The sequence below is a fragment of the Nelusetta ayraudi genome, unplaced genomic scaffold, assembly GCF_046127955.1.
Source record: "Nelusetta ayraudi isolate G7.1 ecotype Tasmania unplaced genomic scaffold, CSIRO-AGI_Nayr_v1 ptg000004l, whole genome shotgun sequence".
In the NCBI taxonomy this organism is placed as follows: domain Eukaryota; kingdom Metazoa; phylum Chordata; class Actinopteri; order Tetraodontiformes; family Monacanthidae; genus Nelusetta; species Nelusetta ayraudi.
Genome location: NW_027466054.1, coordinates 13,359,749 through 13,380,648, shown reverse-complemented (window position 1 = coordinate 13,380,648; position 20,900 = coordinate 13,359,749). Strand labels below are relative to the sequence as shown.

At 45.8% G+C, this 20,900-nt stretch overlaps 3 protein-coding genes and 1 long non-coding RNA gene across 5 annotated transcripts in view; 2 read left to right on the top strand and 2 right to left on the bottom strand.

Moving 5' to 3' along the window:
- The window catches only part of cunh17orf67 (chromosome unknown C17orf67 homolog), a 291,697-nt gene extending 280,120 nt beyond the window's left edge, over positions 1-11,577 (bottom strand). The window contains exons 1-5 of one of the 2 annotated variants that reach the window (XM_076036279.1): positions 11,209-11,576; positions 9,904-10,128; positions 8,789-8,889; positions 8,373-8,493; positions 7,157-7,401 (exon numbers count right to left, since the gene is read on the bottom strand). In XM_076036279.1, the coding sequence (XP_075892394.1) occupies positions 8,377-8,493; positions 8,789-8,889; positions 9,904-9,961 (276 nt within the window). In that variant the 5' untranslated portion in view covers positions 9,962-10,128; positions 11,209-11,576 and the 3' untranslated portion in view covers positions 7,157-7,401; positions 8,373-8,376. Of the gene's footprint in view, positions 1-7,156; positions 7,402-8,372; positions 8,494-8,788; positions 8,890-9,903; positions 10,129-11,208 lie in introns of those variants that run through there. The other variant, XM_076036287.1, reaches the window with a different exon arrangement.
- cbx8b (chromobox homolog 8b) lies at positions 2,154-5,506 on the top strand. The gene is made up of 5 exons (XM_076036072.1): positions 2,154-2,310; positions 2,507-2,550; positions 2,858-2,923; positions 3,056-3,122; positions 3,920-5,506. The coding sequence occupies exons 1-5, from the start codon at positions 2,242-2,244 to the stop codon at positions 4,784-4,786; spliced, it is 1,113 nt and encodes a 370-aa protein (XP_075892187.1). The 5' UTR covers positions 2,154-2,241; the 3' UTR covers positions 4,787-5,506.
- Positions 11,578-12,529: 952 nt separating the features above from the next.
- On the top strand, positions 12,530-20,872 carry dgke (diacylglycerol kinase, epsilon). Its single transcript, XM_076036245.1, has 11 exons — positions 12,530-13,255; positions 14,157-14,319; positions 14,441-14,560; positions 14,690-14,833; positions 14,927-15,084; positions 16,315-16,363; positions 16,452-16,565; positions 16,699-16,770; positions 17,334-17,461; positions 17,547-17,658; positions 19,667-20,872. The coding sequence occupies exons 1-11, from the start codon at positions 12,795-12,797 to the stop codon at positions 19,886-19,888; spliced, it is 1,743 nt and encodes a 580-aa protein (XP_075892360.1). The 5' UTR covers positions 12,530-12,794; the 3' UTR covers positions 19,889-20,872.
- Positions 17,347-19,514, bottom strand: LOC142895345 (uncharacterized). The gene is made up of 2 exons (XR_012928205.1): positions 19,176-19,514; positions 17,347-17,853 (listed from the first exon to the last, which is right to left on the bottom strand). It is a non-coding gene; the product is annotated as an uncharacterized LOC142895345 (long non-coding RNA).
- Positions 20,873-20,900: the final 28 nt, after the last annotated feature.

The following is a 20,900-nucleotide window of genomic DNA, read 5'->3' as shown; positions in this document are numbered from 1 at the left end:
GCGGGTCTACTAATAAATATTTGATCACAAAAAAAAAAAAAAAAATAGGAGCGCGGGTCAATTTTATGAACCGCACCAATTTAATTAGGCTGTGTGAAGCTGTTTGATTTGCGAGCATTTGCAGCTTCTCATGACAATTGAACAGTATATTTTATAAACACATCTTTCCAACAAACACCTCTTTTGCACAATAATGACATTTTCTGGCGAAACACACAAATATTCAGCAGGAGTTTACTGTTTCCGATTAAAAATGTGCGATTGTAGACTGAACGATTTCATGTTTTGTTTTTTTCGAATAAATAAAAGATCGAATGAAAAAAATCAGTTCACGTTCCTTTATTTTGGTTCGCAGTTTTTGTCAGATTTATAACAGACAAACGAATTGACGTGAGGATTTGAGAGAAAACCCAAAGCTGAATAACAGAATTCTGATTTAATTTTTCCCCTGCTGTTATTAATTGCCATTACTTTATTTTATAGGCCTCTTTGGCCAATTGCTTTTTTTTCTTCTTTTTTTTTAAATAGAGAGATGCTTTCCTAAAAATAAAGAAATATTGTCTGTCTAAAACATTCATTGATATTATTCTTTATTGATAATTACCGTTGTCCTTGATGTTCTTAAAATTTACGAATAGTTAAATTTCGTGTTTGGCCCCTTTTATTTACCACTGCCGTTGCATAACATTTATGGACTTCATTTAGTTTTTACTAAAACTTTTTTATTTCCTCTATTTATAGGCCCGTGGTTTGACTGGCGACGCACTCATCTGATTCATAGAGAGAAAAGCATTCCCAATTAATCGTCATCATTGTGACGCGATGGTTCACTCGTTGTTCCGATGTTAAACATGCTGTGAATAAGAAAGAAACAAAGAAACAAAGAAACAAACACACAAAGAAACAAACAACATTTTATGGTGTTCTGACTTTTGGCACATTCAATTTCTTTTTTGCTTTTCTGGTTTCGTCGGAAAGAAGCAGAGAAACCTTTTTACATACATCACATTTGTTGAGTGGAAAGATTGCCGGTAATATTTACTTGAAAATCGAAATGATTCGGTTGTATTACTCCGCCCGCAGTTTGACTTCAGATCTCGTCGTTACAGTGCTGCTGACAAACCGGATACTGGGAGCTTCGGTCGGTCACGCACGCTGCAGGCACGCACAGCGGGCCGTTGGCAGCTGTCCACAAGCATCAGCCCACAAGCATCAGCCCATCAGCTGACTAGTTTTGAATTACACCATTATGCCTCGTCTGTATCGGCGTCTGTAAACATCTTGCATAAGGGTGGCTGCGCGACAGACATTCACTGCATATTTGTGGTTTTCAACCTTAACATAAATAGATCCTTAAAAAAAAAAAAAAAAAATCCAAATAAAAGAGGAACCGAAATTAAATCTATTGGTATTATTCCAAACGGCCCCCTTCAAATCAAGCTAAACCAATATCTGGTGAAGAAAACGTTATAAAATAAGAGGCCACTGCGTTGTGCGGTTCGTCTATCGTGTTTAGCGAGGAAATTCAAAATGACTGCTGGGCGTTCACTCGTACTACGGCAGCTTGGCCAGTTTGACATATTTTAACCTCTACCAGGCTGCAGCTGATCAGCATATATCTGGATATGACTAAACGAAAACGACCTCCGTTTTCATTTCGCCTCGGCTCGGCTCGAGTCGACTTGGCTCCCGCGTTTCCGATCCTTACGCGGCGCTTACAAGCACTCGTATTTCCGGTTTCCTTCTTTAGCTTTAGCTTTAGCGTGTCGGCGCGGCACTTCTGATCACCACCACGTGGGCACGTGCCATTTTCGATATCTTATAATTTGCTCTAAAATGATTCCGCCACCATTCCCCTCTCTTGCACTCCCTCCCTCTCGCTCGCTCTCTCTCTCTCTCTCTTTCCCTCCCTCTTCACCCGCCCCTCCCTGAAAGAATTTGCACAGGCCCCGCCCACCCATTTAGCAACCCGAGCACGTAGCAACGCCTGCGCCAATGGTCGGCCGTCTCGAGGTTCCACCGACTGCGGTTGCCTAGCAACGCCGTGAGGAAGAAGGGTTGAAAAAAAAAGAAAAAAAAGAACTGCGCTGACGTCCATTCTGCGCGATAGTATTATGGTCTGTCGGGAATTCAGAGTGGCTGCTGGGACTGGAGGGGAGGGGAGGGGGAGAATATCTGCTGCTTTGCTTGCTAGCAGCGTTAGCGTCCAGCGAGCTAACGGAGAGTAGCAGCGGGCTAAACATGGAGCTGTCCGCCGTAGGGGAGAGGGTGTTTGCCGCCGAGTCTATCATTAAACGCCGGATCAGGAAGGTAATACGAGTCGGGGGGGACGTTGCCCGTTCTCCCCGCCGTGTTTTCACTCTGTCATTTTTCTCTCTTTTTTGAGGGTGTTTTTTTTTTTTTTTTTTTTTTTTTTTTTAAACTGTAATGTCTACTCCAACCATTTATCCTGCGCGCTAATAAAAGTAATTTGTGTGTGCGTGTTTGTGTTTGTGATGGCACGCAGGGTCGGATCGAGTACCTTGTGAAATGGAAGGGCTGGTCCCCCAAGTAAGTCCCGCTCACATTGTGTGTCTCCCCGCGTGCGTGCGTGCCTGCGTGTGCGTGTGTATTTACAGTCGCGGCTGTCGTTAGCTCGCCAGAGCTAGCGAGACAGCCCGGATTAAAACTAGTGACGCGATGTTTGAGGTGGTGGTGGTGTTGGGGATTCTTTCGTTTTTCACTCGTGTTGTTATTATTATTATTTAGGACGCATGCTAAGAGCTGCGTGTGTGTGAGTGTATCGCCTTCTTCTTCCTCCTCCTCCTCTTCCTCCTCCTCCTATTCCTCTATCTAACCGCCGTGTCCGGGTTCGCAGATACAGCACCTGGGAGCCCGAGGAGAACATTCTGGACTCGCGTCTGTTCGCCGCGTTCGAGCAGAGGTAAGATGTCCGGGGGACACACGGTGTCCTCCCTCCTCCTCCTCCTCTTCCTTCTTCTCCGCGCACTTTGCTCCTCTGAACGCTCAAAATGGTCGTGTGTCCTGAACCGTGTGTGCGTGTGTTGCTTTACAGGGAGCGCGAACGGGAGTTGTACGGGCCCAAAAAGCGAGGACCTAAACCCAAGACCTTCCTGCTCAAGGTAATTAACAGCAGCACCAATTAGCAACAAATTGTTTTTTCTCTGGAGCTGCCAGCTCACTAGTGGATGCACCGCAATGCGAGTGACTCAAATTCCGATGCGCCTACTCTTCATTTACAAATATCACCATCCTGTTCATTTATTAATACGTCCTTCATTTCGCTATTTAGCCCTAAATTGTTACTAATAATTATTATTTTTTAAATGATAATGTTTACGTCTGCGCGTCGGTTTATCTGTTTGTGTGTATGCGGCATTGATCTTTTCCGTCACTGGGACTGTGGAACCCGTCACGCACAAATTGGGGCACATTCAAACTCTTGTTAATAAAGACAAAAATTGTATTTAAGATAAGAAATAAATTAAATCTGGTGAAGTAATGCAACAAAATTCAACACAGCCACTGAGGCGCTTAAGCTTTTTGGACTAAATTAAAACAAAAAAGAATGCAGAATTTTTTTATCAGTTTGCCTGAATTGTCTCAAATGGCTGTAGGTAAAAATGTACGGAATACCAGATAATACGCAATTAAACGTATTAAAAGTCCCAGACATCCAGCTGAGGTGCAAAGTTTTGTTCTGGCCAGGTCACACCACAGGGTCTCCTTGATTCGCATCCGACGTAAAAACCTGTCAAGCTGAACACGTAAATCAATTTGCTGTGGCGACCCCAGCAGGGAACAGTAATTGATATACAGCGAGCTCCAGGGCTGGAACGACTGCCGGGAGAGGAGAGTGTCTTTGCTTTGCATATTTCACAAACAACAATTTCCCTCTTGTCATCCTGCCTGTGGACAGGCCCAAGCCAAATTCAAAGCCAAGTCCTATGACTTCCGGAGCGACGCGGTCCGGGGCATCCAGGTCACCTACCCGAACCCGGAGCCCGTCACTACGCCCCGGGCCAGGGAGGGCCTGAGGGCCGTCGTCCCCACCATCTTCCCGCCCAGCACGGTCAACCGCGGCGAGAGCGTGCGAATCCGTCCGTCGGACCTGTGCGTCCGCGAGCCTCCCGTCCAGCAAAGTGGCCCCGACGGACTCCTGCACCTCCCCAAGAAGAGGGGCCCCAAGCCCAAGCCCCGCTTCAAGGACGGCGGCTGCATCCCACCGTTTTCCGAGACCCACAAACGGCGGCTGGAGGAGCAGGCGGGCGGCGTCCCCCCTCACAAACTGGCCAAGCTCCAGCAGGGGGCCGAGGACGGCCGGCTGCTCAAGGCGGCACACGCTCACTCCCACAAGCACCACCACCATCGTCACTACCACCACCACCACCGCCATCACTTCCACATGCACAACCGGGGGATCAGCGCCGGGGGCTCCTACAAGTCCTTCTACGCCGAGCGCGGCTTGCACCTGCACAGGACATATGTGGACACGCACAGGACTAAAGACGCTACCCACCCGGACTACCTGCCACTGCCCCAGAAGCACCAGTCCAACCCCGGCCAGAGCCTCGGCCGCCCAGCCGCCCCTCCGCGCGTGGAGAAGCCCTACTTCCTAGACAGGCCGTCCCCGACCCGGCTGGACGTGGACCTGGACGACGTCACGTGGCGGCCGTCCCTCTGCAACGTGGAGAAGGTGCTGGTGACAGACGTGACCACCAACTTCCTGACAGTCACCATCAAGGAGAGCAGCACGTCCAAAGGCTTCTTCAAGGAGAAGAGATGATGACCTGCCGCTCTGTCTCACCCCCACTGGGCTCGTCCTCTTTCTGGGAGGAAAGCTGTGTTTTTGTATGAAATGTAAATGTCTTTTTTGTTTGTTTGTTTTTTTACATAATCTATGTATATATTACAAAGTCAGACATCTGCTTTTTTGTGTTGACCAAATCAAATGAAGTCTATTCATTTTCACAGTTGTCTGTACATGTCAAACAAGCCTGTTTGCTCTGCAGATTCCCCCTCACTGAAAAAAATATCCACTTTGCAGTCACAATAATGACAACAATAACTAGAATGTATTGTTCCACTCACATGCTGCTGTTGTTGTTTATTGAGGTGAAGATATATTGAGTTCATTCAGTGGATTGAATTCTTCTCTGTAATTTGATCCCTTTCAGAACCTGTGCACATCAAGGGGGTTTAGATATTTAAAACAAAATTGACTAAAGCACTTTGACTTTTATTTTTATTTTTTTGAAAAAAAAAAGTATTGAAAAGTAATCCGTTTGTACTGTGTTCGAAGAACGAGTTAACATTTCATGCCATGCGCTAAATTGATCGGATTTAACGCCGCCACTCTGTGCATATTTTCAATTAACATAGTATATTTTGCATTTTCCATAGAAAACGTTCGTGAAGCTTTAATGTAACATGGGAAAAAAAATACAGTCGTTGTCGTTTTGCCTTTTAGACGCTTTTCAATAAATCATCTGAATTTCTCACTTCCTCCCGTTTTCATTTGTGGTCAAATCCTTGTGCTTATACCGTCGACGCTTTTATTAGATCGTCACGGAAGAAAGGAAGAGCCGCCGCAGCAACACCAACACCCAAATGTCGAGGCTGATTTCCATTTTCTCCCTCGTCCTCCCGTAACTGATATTTTGTGGATTCTTTGCCATGCAGGTAAATAATTAGCAGTACGTCAGAACCGGGCTGAACGGTGAAGGCCTCGAGCGTTGACGCGAGAACAGAAACAAGTTTGAGCTTGGAGCTGATTTCAAACGCGATGGTTTGATTATTTTCGCTTCAGATGACACGTATCCGTCATCCCGCCGTTGTGATTTTTATATATTAAAGGCCTTTTAGGCGTGACGGAAATTTACAAGAAAGCTACCTTCAGCCAGCGGTGCGTTAGCCTGGCGGGCCTGTTCGACCTGACATTTAATTTGCCCAGGTCAGCTATTTCAGGAAGAGCGTGTGCGGTCTTTTTTTTTATTTTTATTTTTTTTCCTTAATATTATTATTTTCGAATTTGTTTTGGCCTGATCTTATTTTTTAGTTATTGTTGTGTCGAGAAGGAAAAAAATGCGGCCTCCAATTAAAAGGAAAAACAACAACGCTGTGTTGCTGTATTTTTTTTCTTATCGGATGGTTGATCGCCTGTGCCAGTATTTTTAATCATTTATTTTTATTGAAGCGACATTGAATTCTTTCGTTTTCAGAATATGATCCTGCGGTGACGCACAAGGCGAAATATTTTCTGTGTTGTTTCATTTTTTCTTTCGTCTTGACAGCGTGAATGCAGGCCAGATTTAAAGGAACATTTCGCCCAAAAGTGGAGGTTGGGTCACACAGCGCGTCCACGGAAACTTCCTCCATGAAGTTCTTCCAATCAGAAGGTGCGCTCACTGCCGCTGCACGTGCTCAGAGTAACCGTAAAGTAAAAATAATAACAATAATAACAATAATTCGGTTTTTATTTTAGAGGAAAAACTGAAGCTGCTTTTTTTTCTCATTCTTTCTCTTTCCCTCCCTTTTCAGGCTTTTGGCAGACACCATGTGATTCGATTTCATAAATCAGCTCCTGGTTTGTTCAAGTTCAAAAATGATCAAACCATTAACCTGGCTCATTCACAGTTAATGTTTTCAACTGATCTAGAAAATTCAGTGGAACCACGGCCTGTAACAATATGTTTCATAAACAAATCATTTACAATCATAGACATTCTAATTATATGCTAATTGCATGCTAATCACAATATGTTTCATTAATCAATTATATCAATTCATTAATTATAAGATGCATGCTAATCATGAGACCGTTTTCTTCTGGAGAAGCAAATCAAAGTGTCAAAGTGTGCATGATTTTAATCTTGTGTATTTCAAAGAAAATCACTTTTTTTGTCATGCTGGAAAATCTAACACCTCTTTTTTTTTATCTTGTCAATTATAATAGCCATGAATAATAAATAATTTCAAAAATATTATTTGTTTGCATGTTGTACCTTCTAGCAACTAGTGAAATTCTTTTAAAAATGTATTTATTATTTGCATAATTTTCAAAAAAAAGAACTTTTCATTTTAAAATTTAATGATATTTATATCTGACTTCCCCCTGTGATATTTAATTGTTATAAAACACATTCAACACAGGCACTCATGCAATTTTGATTTATTTGTGATAGTATTCATTCTTAATACATCTCACGTTTATAATAATGCCCAACACATAACCAATAAATGCAGAAGCTACAGATTATACTTTACTACGCACAAAACATATTATGCAGTGAGCTTAGATGTATGGCCACAGCCATCTCAGCACACAAGGTTGTCCATTTCTTTGTCTGTATGAACCGTTTCCATTGGTGAGTCCGCGTTGTCACTCCTGGTCCTTTTTTCCTTAAGAGGAAAAAAAAAGGAGATTTCATATATTTGAAATCATTGTGATCGCTTTTTACTTTTTTTTTCTTTGTTAAAATAGAGTCTCTAATTCCCCCTTAAAAATGTAGGCTTATGCAGTGTTTTATTTTGTTTGAGACATTACACAATATTTAAGAGAAGTGACAGCGTCGCCTCAGCTCAGCTCTAAAATTGTTTCACAGATTTTGGAGGTGTCCTGCAGTGCAAGATTACATCGAAGAAAGAAAGTATGGGGTTGAAATGTAACAGGCTGCAACTAAAAGATGCAGTTGTTGGCAGTGTTGTTGGGATTACTCCATAAAAGTAATCCAGCTACTGATTACTGATTACTCCTTAAAAATTACTTTTTTAACTACTTTGTTTCATAAGTAATCAATTACTTATTACTAATTACTTTAATTAGTAAAATATAAAGTAACGGTTGCTCAGTTCTTTGGAATAACTTTATTAAAGTGCAAATTTTGTAATTGCAAATATTGCCTCTGTTCTCTTATCTTGAATGAATATTTGCTCTCTGAACACAAACTGCACATTTCACAGAACAAACTCATGTACAGCACTGGTGCCTTTTGCACAGCCCATACAGTTAAAATAATCTGCGGCATCATTGTTTTTGGTTGTTTTTCTAAATTTCAGACATTTTGTGGATAATAAGACATTTTTAGCCTGCAACATATTTCGTAAAAATAACAGACTCGTTACTTGATAAAGTAATTATGATATAATTAGCAGTTTTGTCACAGTAATCCTGTTACATTACTCCGTTTTTGTTTTTTGTTTTTTTTAAAAAGCAGTTTAATTACAGTAGTGGATTACTTAGTAATAGATTACTCGCCAACACTGGTTGTTGGAGAAAAACATGTGCTTAAGGTGCAATCACACGCTTAAAATTACGCGGCCGCAAGGCCGTCAGTAAATGTGTTGGGGTGGTGGAACTTCTGGGATCTCACATCATCAGACGGGGTAGCCGTAGTTCCTGTCACAGCGAGGGTAGCAGTGGGGGTTGAGCCAGTTCTCCATGTTGGTCTCCTGGGCCCTCTGGTCCAGAGCCTGCATGTGGAGCAGGTGCTCCTGAGTGTGAGCGAGAAGCAGGAGGGAGAGGTCGAAATGGGAAAAAAGAAGAAAGTTGAATAAAAACAAAACATCCTTACATCTGTGCCCCGTTGACAAATCACTGAGGGTTACCAAAACTTTTACCAAGCCTGAGTCGCTTTTATGAATCATGGAATGAAACCTGCAACCAGATTTCCCAGGATAATAATCCACCTCTGCATGTTAGGGTGTGTTAGGATTTGTGTCGGCTGTGTAAAAGGTTCAAATCCAGTTGTCCCAGTTTGTCCTCAGTCTGCTCCTACTGGAAGCTCACCCTCATGGGCTCATCGGGGTGGCCGGCCTTCCTGGGTCTGTCCTGCCTCTTGCTGCGGAGGAGCTGCTTGGCCACGCTCTCTCTGATGACGGGGTTGGCATCTGAGGGAGACAGACGGCGGTCAGACCGCACCACCGTGACATCTTTTCCCTGCTGACGCTCCACACTTACCACCTCCTGGAGGAGCAGTGCACAGCCTGAGATGGTGAGCCAGCAGTTTTGTTGTTGTTTTTTTTTTACTTCCTCATTCCCACACCGTCTGCTCCGTGTCTAACCTCTGCCCGAGTTACTTCGTTTTTTTCTCTTCTCCTCGAGCACAACAGCTGTTTTTTCAGGGGCGGATGAGGATGGGGGCAACATTCCTCTCTCTGAAAGCTCTGCTCAGGCCCGTGAAAGGTCGTCTCACTGCTATCTGCTTCTGGGTAACCAGCTCTGTTTGGTTAGGCTGTTTACTCGCCAACGTGAGCCTCGGGGTGGCAGGGGGGGGCGGGGGGGGGGGGGCTGCTAACACACATCTTTGTAACACAAAAAAAGTGCTACAAACACACACATGCGTGCACGCACACACGCACACACTCCAACCCAGGCCTGTGTTGATGAGCTTGGATGGCAACAAAGTGCCCATTCATCCTGGTGGCTCCCCGGGGAGTCTGGCCCCCGCAGCACGTGACCCAGCAGGCAGGCGGCTACACTGGCTCCTTCTCCCTCCGCCCAGAGGAGCGGGCCAGAGCTGCCATTCGCTGCTACTGCTGCTGCTCTATCGGCTCTCAACGTGGCAAAAAAACACTTGCAGAATTTCACAAAAAACTCTTTCATGGGATCAGTTGAAGGTTTGCAGGTTTATGCATGTGTGGAGGTTATTCAAGAACAAGTTGACATTCGATGTGAAATTGCAAATTGCAAAAAATGCACTTGAAAAGCAAATATTATGCTTAATGTAAATTTGACCAAGAAAAAACAGTTTTCCTCAACCTCTTCTAAACTTAGCATTTGAACAAAGTCATGCAAATGCAGGGAGATTCTCACGAAACCCAAATAAATGGAACTAATATCCTTCCTTCACCTCTTGCTGACACAAAAGTGTCGCTGTGCAACTTCACTTGAGCGTCGCCTACCTGTGCAGCTGGTCAGAAGAACCAGGCAGAGCAGAAACACCAGCAGCCTCTTCTCCATGGTTCTCACCTTTCTGTTCTGCCTGAGCTTTCTTTGCACTCGGGTCCCGACTCGACATGGAGAAAGAGGGGGGCAGTTCTCCTCCTCCTCCTCCTCCTCCTCCTCCTTCTCCCCCTTCTCCTCCTTCTGCTGTCACTCACACATCTGGCACACAGCTACTCAGGTTTCTTGTGAGAAATATTAACCAACATGCACAGTGAGTCGCTGTCAGTTATGATGATCCGACTCCGTTTTGATGAGGAACATTGTTGTCATATTTTCAAATTGCGACGGTTGAGAAAAAAAATATGATTTCTTTCTTATACCTATACTGTCCACTAGATGGCAATGAAAACCGACTTGAAAAATTCATGACTGATGTCTTGTGTTCAGGAAATAGGCCATGTACACTGTAAGTGGTCAGATTTTTATTTTGTGTGTCTCATCATTTAAGGTCGTGTTTATTCAGATCAGTCGTGCTCTAGTGTCTCCTCTCATGTTGCATGTTGTTGGTGTGGGAGAGTTGTAGATACATTGATAGCCTCAACTGTCCGAAACTGACACAGCGTGACCGCACCTACCTGTATTCATGATTTTCCACCACCTTCCAAATTGCACACACAACGTCTTACTGCGAGATTCGCAACATAAGGTTCTCCTCTGTGATTGTGCTGGCCTTTGTAGCGAAACTTTTTAAACAGCAGCTCAAAGCTGCCTGGAAGGGTAGACAGTTTAGAGCTTGTGTTTTGACTTGCCTCCCTCATTTGCCTTTATAATGTCAATTCCTGAGGATTAACTGTAACCTTATCCTGCTGCACAGTCCCTAAAATTTTGCCGCTCACTTATCCACAGACTTGATCTGACTCACACAAGGAGTAATTAACATTGAGGGTGGAAAATATAGAAACTAAAGGGGAAAAATAACGGCAATCTGTGACATTAAATGGTGCAAGGTTAAAGAACATACACACACTCCAGCACATTGACTTCGCTGTTGCTCTGTGCAAACTACCAGAACATATATCAAATATGAACAAGATTGAAATGGAAAAACCATTTTTGTAATTTATTTTCTAAAAGAAAATAAATAAAACTACACATGAGTTTGTTTTTTTTCTACATCGATTTCTGTTATCTCGCTGTGCTGTGCATCTGCTTCATAAATACACTAAGCATGCCGTATTGGCTATTTCCATCTCAACAGTATTACTAATTTTTTTATTTTTGTAATCATCTCCAGCCGCCCATTTCACATGTGTTGAGGTTACCAGCGTCTCAACGCTCACATGCGATGCTGCGTAGACGTCAGGAGCTTTGACGTCACTGCTTCCTATTTCCGCTTTGTAGCTCGCACGTAGCCCGAGGGAGTCGTGTGTCTCCAGCAGGCTGCCGTCCTTTCATGATAAAGTGTTTCGAATTAATCCCCATGGACTATAAAAACCCTGTCATCTATGTGGGATTATCCAGCGCCCTCGGGCATCGCGGAGGAGCGCATGCGTGCTGCGAAGCCGCCGTATCACGTCAGGGGCTCAGGATCAGAGGACACAGAAAAGCGCAACCAATCAACACGTCTTTTTGTTTTTCGTTGGGCAGCAGCAAAACAGGAAGTCGCCGAGATGATGATGCTGTTACCCAACACGTACTGTGCAACAGTACAAATACTGTGCTCAACACAAAATAAATAAATAAATAAATAAATAAATAAAATAGCAAGTTGATTTTGAATCTATTGTCGTCCCACTTGTCCAACCACAAATTTTTGCACAGCAGCATGTCACGATTGAGGACAACCTTGTAGATAGTAGGCGTTCACTACAATCTTTGGAAATCCAGGTGAAAAGCTCATTAACGTGTACTGCAAATGATCTGCTGGTTTGTGATCCCTCGGGTAGAGAACCATTGGTCCAGTTACTATAAAAAGTAGAGAAAGCGCGCTGTGTCCTGTCGCTAAGGGTTACGGTGATGCTGCTGATAGCATCCTAATGATGTCAGTTTTACAAGTAATAATGACAGCATTATGGTATAATATATATCGAGCTGCAAAAACTAACGGCACTTATTAAGGGGAAACACTGAAGAAAAATAAGCTGATGATATTGGTATTATGATATCAACGACGACCTCACCACGAGGACGTTCTCTCTGCGTAAAGTAAATTGTCCAGCTCTCAACTGCTGCGGTCCTTTCTACCGTTGACACTGCGTTTATGCCGAATAAACCTTTACATATTGTCCAGTGGGTCGAAAGCCTCGTTTGGCTCGTTATCCTCATATCTCAACGAACAGTTGTGGAGCTACTGTATATCAGCTGGCATTAATATATTCACATGTCTTCTGTTCTTAATAAATTTCAATATACACATATTTTCTGTTCAGTCGGTATTTTCCAGACAGACTCCAGACTTAAACAAAAACTCCTGGCAGCGTTTTAACGGATCAGTACCACCTACAAAACAAGATTAAAGCGACTTGAACGCCTCTTCCACCGCCAGCTGTGACCGTAGTGCGCATGCGCACACGGTCCTATAGGTGACTCCTCTCGCAGTGTTTATAGCCTCTTTGGAGCAGCGCCGCAGCTCATTGGCTGGATGTCAAACGTTGGCGTTCCTGGTGTTTGCAGCCGCTCCGGCAGCCCCAAATGTTCACGTACATCAAGCTAAAATTAACGCCAGCGGCGGCGGCAGCAGCAACAGCGGCGGCGGCTTCGCTCCGCCAGAGAAAATGAAACCACGGCCGGCGTCAACACAGCTCTCTGCGTCTTTCACGTAGCCGTTTGTCGCTTCGCGGCCTGACTTCCGCTCGCACCGAGCGTCCGCAAAACAAGCCCGCCAGCGCCCAGCGGCTGCCGCCCAGCCATGTACGAGGAAGAGCCGGAAGACGCGCACGACGAGCGCGGCTCCCGGGAGGAGTGGACGCTGCTGCTGTGGACGTCCCTGGCCGTCATCGTGCCGGTGATCATCACGCTGTGGTGCAGCGCCCAGCGTTCCAAGCGCAAGACGCACATCAGGGAGTTCTTCCGCAAGAGCAAGCACGGCTGGCACTACACGGACCTGTTCAACAAGCCCACCTACTGCTGCGTGTGCGCGCAGCACATCCTGCGTGGGGCCCACTGCGACTGCTGCGGCGTGTGCGTCGACGAGCAGTGCCTGCGCCGGGCGGACCGCAGCCTGGCCTGCAAGGAGATCATGGCCCCGTGCGACGGGCCCCCGGGAGCCGCGGCGCAGCACCGCTGGGTGCGCGGCAACGTGCCGCTGGCCAGTTACTGCGCGGTGTGCAAGCAGCAGTGCGGCAGCCAGCCCAAGCTGTGCGACTTTAGGTAGGAGACAGGATGGTGGGGTGAGCGGGACGCACGCTGTCAGCTGTGGGGGCGTCACTTTCAATCTGCAGATACTGCTTTACCAGTCAGTCAGACAACAGGAAGGAAATGGAAAAAGTTTTAACCACCACTTCCTGTACGCAGGTCCCTAAGTCTACACCCTCCCCCCCCCCCATCTTGATTTTCATAATTCATTCAGGCAGCTTTGCATGATTTATTATCAAGTACATTCGGGAAGCCTCAGGAAATTAGCCCTCTGCTTGTAGCCATCCACAAAAAAACACACTCCACATGTTTGGATCAACAAAAAAGTAAAAGTGTTTGCATAAATCTACAGCACAAACACCAGACGTTTATTTTCTTGTACATTTCTATGAACTTACAGACTGTGCGTTCACACGGTGTAGCTTGAAGCTGATAAACTCTTCGCTCTCTTTTGCACTCACACCTGCAGGTGCTGCTCCTGCTATGTATTGAGGTTTCTCCCTCTGTTTTGACCGTATGGTATCAATGCGTTTACTCTATGGGCTTGATGGCTGTCGAATCCTAACTGCACTTTGGGGTTTAAAGTTCCCGGACTCTAATTATGGCACCGTCACAATCGAGGCCTGAGCAGACAGGTGTTTCCAGAGGGGGTGTGGGTGGCAGGGGTGGGCCTTTTTCATCCCTATAATCTGCCCTTTAATTTGTTTTAATGGCCCACGCGGCTGCAAGGGGCCTGTCTGCCATAATCCCATGTACTCAGATTAAATTTCTCTGATGCAGGCTGTGATCAGTGCTGGTGGCTGATTGGGCCCTTTGCAGCTTCCATCTATCTGTGGTCACGAACCCCTGATTTTCTTTTTTTACCTTTTCAACAGTGAGTTGTGAGATAGTCTGTGTGTGTGACCCTCCCCACCAGGTGTATGTGGTGTCAGACCACAGTGCACGACGACTGCATGGAGAGCCAGGAGGACGCCGCCGGGCGCTGCGACCTGGGGGAGTTCCACAGTCTCATCATTCCCCCTCACTACCTCCACCGGGTCAACAAGCTGCGTCGGCGCCACCCTGAGGAATACAGCAAGGTGGTGCCACTGAATGAATGACTGACTGACTGACTCACTCACTCACTCAATGAGTGATTAAAATAGTTTAAGAGAGGCTGATTCGACTCTTGATTCGACTCTTTTCTTTGTGCGTGTGCAGCTGGCGTCCTCTTGCGGCAGCGGCTGGACTCCGGTGCTGGTGTTAGCCAACACTCGCAGCGGGAACAACATGGGCGAAGCTCTGCTGGGAGAGTTTCGCACCCTCCTCAACCCGGTCCAGGTCCGTCTGCTGCCTCCTCTTCTTTCTTCTCGGACACAAATGAAATGACCACGAGATTCTTATATTTTGTCATTACAATTATTTTGTCTTCATGACTCATCCCCACTCACAGCCTCTGCCTCCCTCCAGGTGTTCGACCTCACCCAGCTCAGTCCCTCCAAAGCCCTCCAGCTGTGCACACTGCTGCCCCCTGGCAGCGTGCGGGTGCTGGTGTGCGGTGGCGACGGCACGGTGGGCTGGGTGCTGGACGCCATCGACGCTATGAAGCTGAAGGTGGGTGGGCCTCTCTGACCATCCCGTCTCTGGCTCCTCTCTGTGCTTGTAAAATGCATCCAGCTGCTCCTTCCCTTCACCTCCCTCTCACAGGGCCAAGACCAGTTCATCCCCAGGGTGACCATCCTGCCCCTGGGCACGGGGAACGACCTCTCCAACACTCTGGGCTGGGGTGCCGGCTATGCTGGAGAGATCCCCGTGGAACAGGTCCTCCGGAACGTCCTTGATGCCGAGGTGGTCAGAATGGACAGGTGAGCACACGGCGCCGGCGGATCTGTCGCCTTTGTGCGCTAATTTCAGGCCGGGGTATGGAAGGAGTTTCCTGTCAAAGCGTGCCCTGAATGAATGGGAGTTTACATGTCACACCCACACATTGTACTTGAACAACTTTTTCTAGCAGCCATGTGTGTCTCTTGTCTTGTCAGCAAACTCTCCTGAAGTGACAGACGTCCATCCTTAACTCATTTAAGAACACTTAGTTTCAAGGTCCAGTGTTTAAATGGACCTTTGGCCTAATTTATGATTTATATATTGGTAAAAACTGAGAATGCAGTCCATAAACATAAAAAAATAAAAGGGTATACTCACAGTACATTAAAAGTAATATGGTTTTCCTAACCTTATAATGGTTCTTAGATGTATATAAGAATGTACATACATATAGCAAGTGTCTTGCTTCCAGTTAGCTGCCATCTGGCACTGCCAAATTTCTAAGGAAGCCTGGTGAGGACAGTCCAACTCACCTGACAGCACGTTTCATATTAAGGGTGAATGCTCACATCCTCAAATACACCAACGAAGAAGCAGGTGGAAGAGGTACCCAGGTTTGTGCTCGAAACCCACCGTAGTTCCCTGGAAAGTTCAGGAGAGGGAGGGTACAGAGGAGACAATGGGAAGAAATGACAGAGCACCTCATTCTAAAATGTAACCACTGGATGTCGCTGTTTCTTCTTAAAAATTCCAAATATTACACACTTAACCTTTAAGATAGTGGTCAAAATCCTCCCTATCCTCCCTATGTGATGTCACCAAGGGCTATAAGGCTTCCTCCTTTAAGTTAGGTCCAACAAAGCATCATTCTTAACAGGAAGGTAAAACTAGTATTTTTGATGGGGAGCAGTATAATAATAAAGTATAATCATGGTCTCATAGTCATAATTCAAGGCTGCCCCACTGAAACTCTGTCCCAACATCTGGACTCAAACAAACTTTTAGAGCCATGAGATTGTGTATTGGCTCAGTGTTCACCTGGCGCTTTAATCTGCGAGGTTGCAGGTAATTTGAGAACTGAAAGGTCAGCATACGCTCTAAACTGAAAACTGGCATAATGTATTTCATTCATCCAGGAGTTAACCTTCAAAAGTCTGTTATTGAAAAATAAGCATCGGCGAAGGAAATTGTCCAGCTCGACCCTCTCACACCTCCTGCTTTCTAGAATCCTCACTCAAGCTCTGTTTCTCTGTCTTCACCGCTGGTCTTAGATGGAAAGTGCAGGTGGCCTCAAAAGGTGTCTACTTCCGGAAGCCAAAGGTGGGTTTGAGATGTGTGGATATGTGCATGTGCTTGTACAATGTGTATACTATATGTGTGTGTGCGGGGGTGATCGTCTCCTCTACAGGTTCTGTCCATGAACAACTACTTCTCCGTGGGGCCCGACGCTCTGATGGCACTCAACTTCCACGCACACCGCGAGAAGACCCCCTCCTTCTTCTCCAGCCGCATCATCAACAAGGTCAGACAGCTGGAATTCCAATTGTACAGGAAAGATGAATTTGAACATTAATACTGTCGTCCTCTGTGGTGTTTTCACGTAAGAAACAACGAGCTTCAATGAGTTTCTTCTCTCTCTATTCTTGTTTTTCCAGGCTGTTTATTTCCTGTATGGCACCAAAGATTGTTTAGTGCAGGAATGTAAAGACCTGGATAAGAGGATTGAGGTACAGTCAAGCCTTGTGTTTGTTCTGCCTCTGTTCTTGCGCTTGACAAAGAGAATCACACAGAATCAGCTGATGCTTTACAAGGGTTTTTGTTTTTTTATATTCTTGAATGTAACTCTTTTCAGTTATGCTTTTACCAGCATTATGCTCAACACAGCCCTAAGTTTGACCTTGCATTGTGAAAAAGGCAGTGCGATGACTTTGCAACATGGTTTTGCACTAAGTGCCACCACAAGCATTAACTGTTGTCTGACAGTAACCTAAAAATAATGCTTGTTGGTCTGTGATGATTAAGTAACATTTGCTAATGCTGGTTAATATTAGTATTTTAGTGGCACAATTCAGTCAATTGTTTTAATAGGTAGGCACCAGGTTACTGTGAATTAGCTGGACTTAAGTCTAATGCTAAATCTAAGCTAATTCTGAACTGTGAACTCTGTACGGTACATTGTTGCCTCAGATTCACGTGCAATTCACTTTTGCCAAAATTCTTCTCAAAAAGAAAAGGCAGCAGAGAGCCTTCCAACGGCCTGTTTACTCCGTGTGTCTGTCTGCGCAAACAGCTGGAGCTGGATGGAGAGAGGGTGGAGCTCCCCAGCCTGGAGGGCATCATCGTCTGCAACATCAGCTACTGGGGCGGAGGCTGCCGACTCTGGGGAGGTATGGGGGACGAACCCTGCCCTCCCACACGGTAAGAGCGCGTCCATGGAGTGAGTACGTTTTGTCGGCATCTGGACCAGCAGGGGGCATCAGTGTCCTACGCCTTCCTCTTACAGGCTGGATGACGGCCTGCTGGAGGTGATGGGAGTGTTTGGGTCGTTCCATTGCGCTCAGATTCAGGTGAAGCTGGCCAACCCCGTTCGACTGGGACAGGCTCACACTGTTCGGGTAGGATAAACACACAACCTGTCATCCTTCATTGCTGCCGAAGCCACCTGGCAAACTTAGCTATGTAGCTACCTACCTTCTTATCCTGCCCACATACCCTACCTACCAACCCTACCTTGCATACCTCATCGATCTAAAGTACTTTATCCATCTGTCTCCCTTGTCTACCTACCTAACCTTGCATATCTACTTTAACTTACCGTATTTTCCGCACTATAAGGCGCACTTAAAAGTCTTGTTTTTTTCAAGAAACGACAGTGCGCCTTATAATCCGGAGCGCCTTATATATGGATTGATTCTGGTTGTGCTTGCTGACGTCGAAGCGATTTTGAGAGGTACACGGCGCTCTGTCAAAGTGTTTTACCGTAGTATGACTTCGGTAAATTACAAAGCCGCACCGCTCGCAGCATTACGGCTATCACGGAGTAATACATAACCCCTGTTTTACACCAGAAGCGTCAGCAGAGCGTCAGCAGAGCGTCAGCAGAGCGTCCGCGTCGACGCAGTGAAACACGGCCACTAAAGTCAATGAGCAGGTTCACACCAGGCGCAGAGCGTCCGCGTCCCAGAAGCATCCCAGAAGCAGTAAAACGCGAGCCGCTGGAAAAGAACGGCAGAATTTATTCTTTGACGCTTGCCGCGTCCCTCCTGCGTCAATCGTAGCAGGTGGGATCGTTCAGACAGGAAGTCAATGGTGTAAAAAGACGGTGGATCCGGTTGATTTTCATCATAACACACAATGTGCTGGATTTTGTATTTATATGTGCTGTACTTTACTGTGAAACATCAACGTGACGCATCGGCTTCAACGCTGTTCAGGTCGGCCGTCAAACAAAAACAGATTTCACTTTGAATCTCAAACTATGATGAACAAAATGCATCTATACTTTAAATACCTGCATTTTGCATGATGCCAGCAGTTCGCGTTATTATTATTATTTTTCTTTTTTACACACATCGATACTTCGAGACACTGTCCCAACAGTGTCTGGAAGTATCGATGTTTTGTTTCATTGTTGTTTTCTTTAAAAACACGCGAAAACTACCTGGGTTGTCGCGCGATCTTGCAATCCTCGCGTGAACCAATCGAGCCGCTCTGCTCGTAAAACGCGTCCTGTGTGGGAGGGTGCTGGAGCGTGAGCAGAGCGTCAACGCGGTCGCTCTATCGCGTAGATGAAGTGAGACAGTGTTCAGGAGTCCGGCGGTGCTGTAGAATCAAGCACTGATGGAACGTAATCGAACACCTTCCGAACCGTGGTAGAGAACCTCCGGTGGATTTCAACTCGCGTTGGTAACATATTTCTAGCGGTATCATTCTGTTTTTTATTTGTTACAAACAAGTTTTAGAGTTACTGTGAACGCAGTTAATAAAGTCTGACGGACTTATCTCTGATTCTTTTGTTTTGCTTAATGCGCCTTATAATGCGGTGTGCCTTATATATGGAAAAAGTTTTAAAATATGTCATTCATTGAAGGTGCGCCTTATAATGCGGTGCGCCTTATAGTGCGGAAAATACGGTACTACCATCCTAAGCTACTATACCATCCCTATCTTATTATGCACATTTCCCCAATGTGGGATTGGTAGAGGTGTTCTATCCAAGGAAGTGCTTCTCAACTGGTGGAATCTTAGGACCCACATTTCTTTTTTCTTACGATGATGTTGCGACCCACATTTTTTCCACAACACTCAAAATTATTCCCCACAAATAAAGATGCTAGCACACTTTTTATCATGTCTCTTAAATACAGTATTGAAGGAATTGAATTGTATGTCCTGCAAAATGAATACCCAGTATCTTCTTGACCAATATATATATATTTTAAAATCCATTTAAAAAAAAAAAGAAAAAAAATGAAGGGTGGGGTAGTACGACCTGATCAAACAGCTACGTGGCCCATTTTTTGGTCGCGACCCACCAGTTGAGAAACGTAGGTAGGTAGGTAGGTAGGAAGGGACCATCACTAACTTAAAGAGTCTTGGTGTCGTTCTCCTCTCCTCCTCCAGCTGGTCCTCAAGAACTCCACGATGCCCATGCAGGTGGACGGGGAGCCGTGGGCCCAAGGCCCCTGCACCATCACCATCACCCACAAGACCCAGGCACTCATGCTCTACCACAGCGCCGAGCAGACGGACGACGACGACGACGAGACCAGCGCGTCTGAGGCCGAGGGCTCCACCCCTCACGACTCGCCCAGGCCCCCGGGGCCAGCCTCAGCTCGGGCGTAACACCCCCGCCCCACACACACACACACACACACACACACACAACCCAGCTAAGCATAGTGCGATCTGTTGCGCCTCCTCTCTTCTTAGTTCCTTCGACACTCTGTCCAGTCCTGTTCATCGATTGTCTCTCACACACGTGTGGTAAAGTCTCCCAGGTGAGAGTGGATCTTGTAACTTGGCCATTGCCCTCCGTCTCTACAGCGTGTTGACGGGGCGACGGGGTGAGGGCGGCAGGACTCGCATGGTCTTGAGAGGTTGGTGCGGCGTCGGGCTGGTGTGATAGTGGTTTTACGGGTCACTTATCTCTCCAACTCACTCAAAGGAAATGTTACTGAGATCTCTGGCGGGAGGGGCTGAATGTTTTGGAGAAATGACGCTGTTAATTTGCACTGATTGCCCTGTGCCATAGAGAATTGTAGTCAGCTAAACTGTATTCACGATGCTGTAGCTACAAGTGAATGATCATGTGAATCCCTGCAGGTATCAGGGAGCCATATTTTAAACAAGTTTCCTGTGTTTGGTGACATTGAATTCGAGGTTAATGCCAACATGTTTATTTTCCAATCGGAGCATCAGGCTAAGTAAACATTACCCACCTATTGCTTGTTTTTGGTTGAACTCTACAGATTTTCACCTGTATCCCGCTTCCAGGGTGATTTTTTTTAATGTATCTACTTGAGTCTTATTTCCTTGATATGTCCTTGTTAACAACTGCAGTGCGTCAGTCAGCAGACATCTGTGCTAGTTTGCTAATCTCATGGTGCAAGGTTGTGTGCTAGCACTTGCGTTTCACTCTCCTGTAAGGTCAGGACGCCATGTTCGGTCAATCCAAAATTGTATATTTTTTCCTGTGTGAGACCCGTTTGATTTTCCTCATGTTTACATGCTCTGTGTGGCACTGTTTTGGCATTTACACTGATGACTGATACCTTAAAGCGCTTTGACATTTGTGGTGTTGCTGGAGATAAATGCTGAAGAGATTAACCTGTTCCCTGTTGTGATTTAAAGTTAT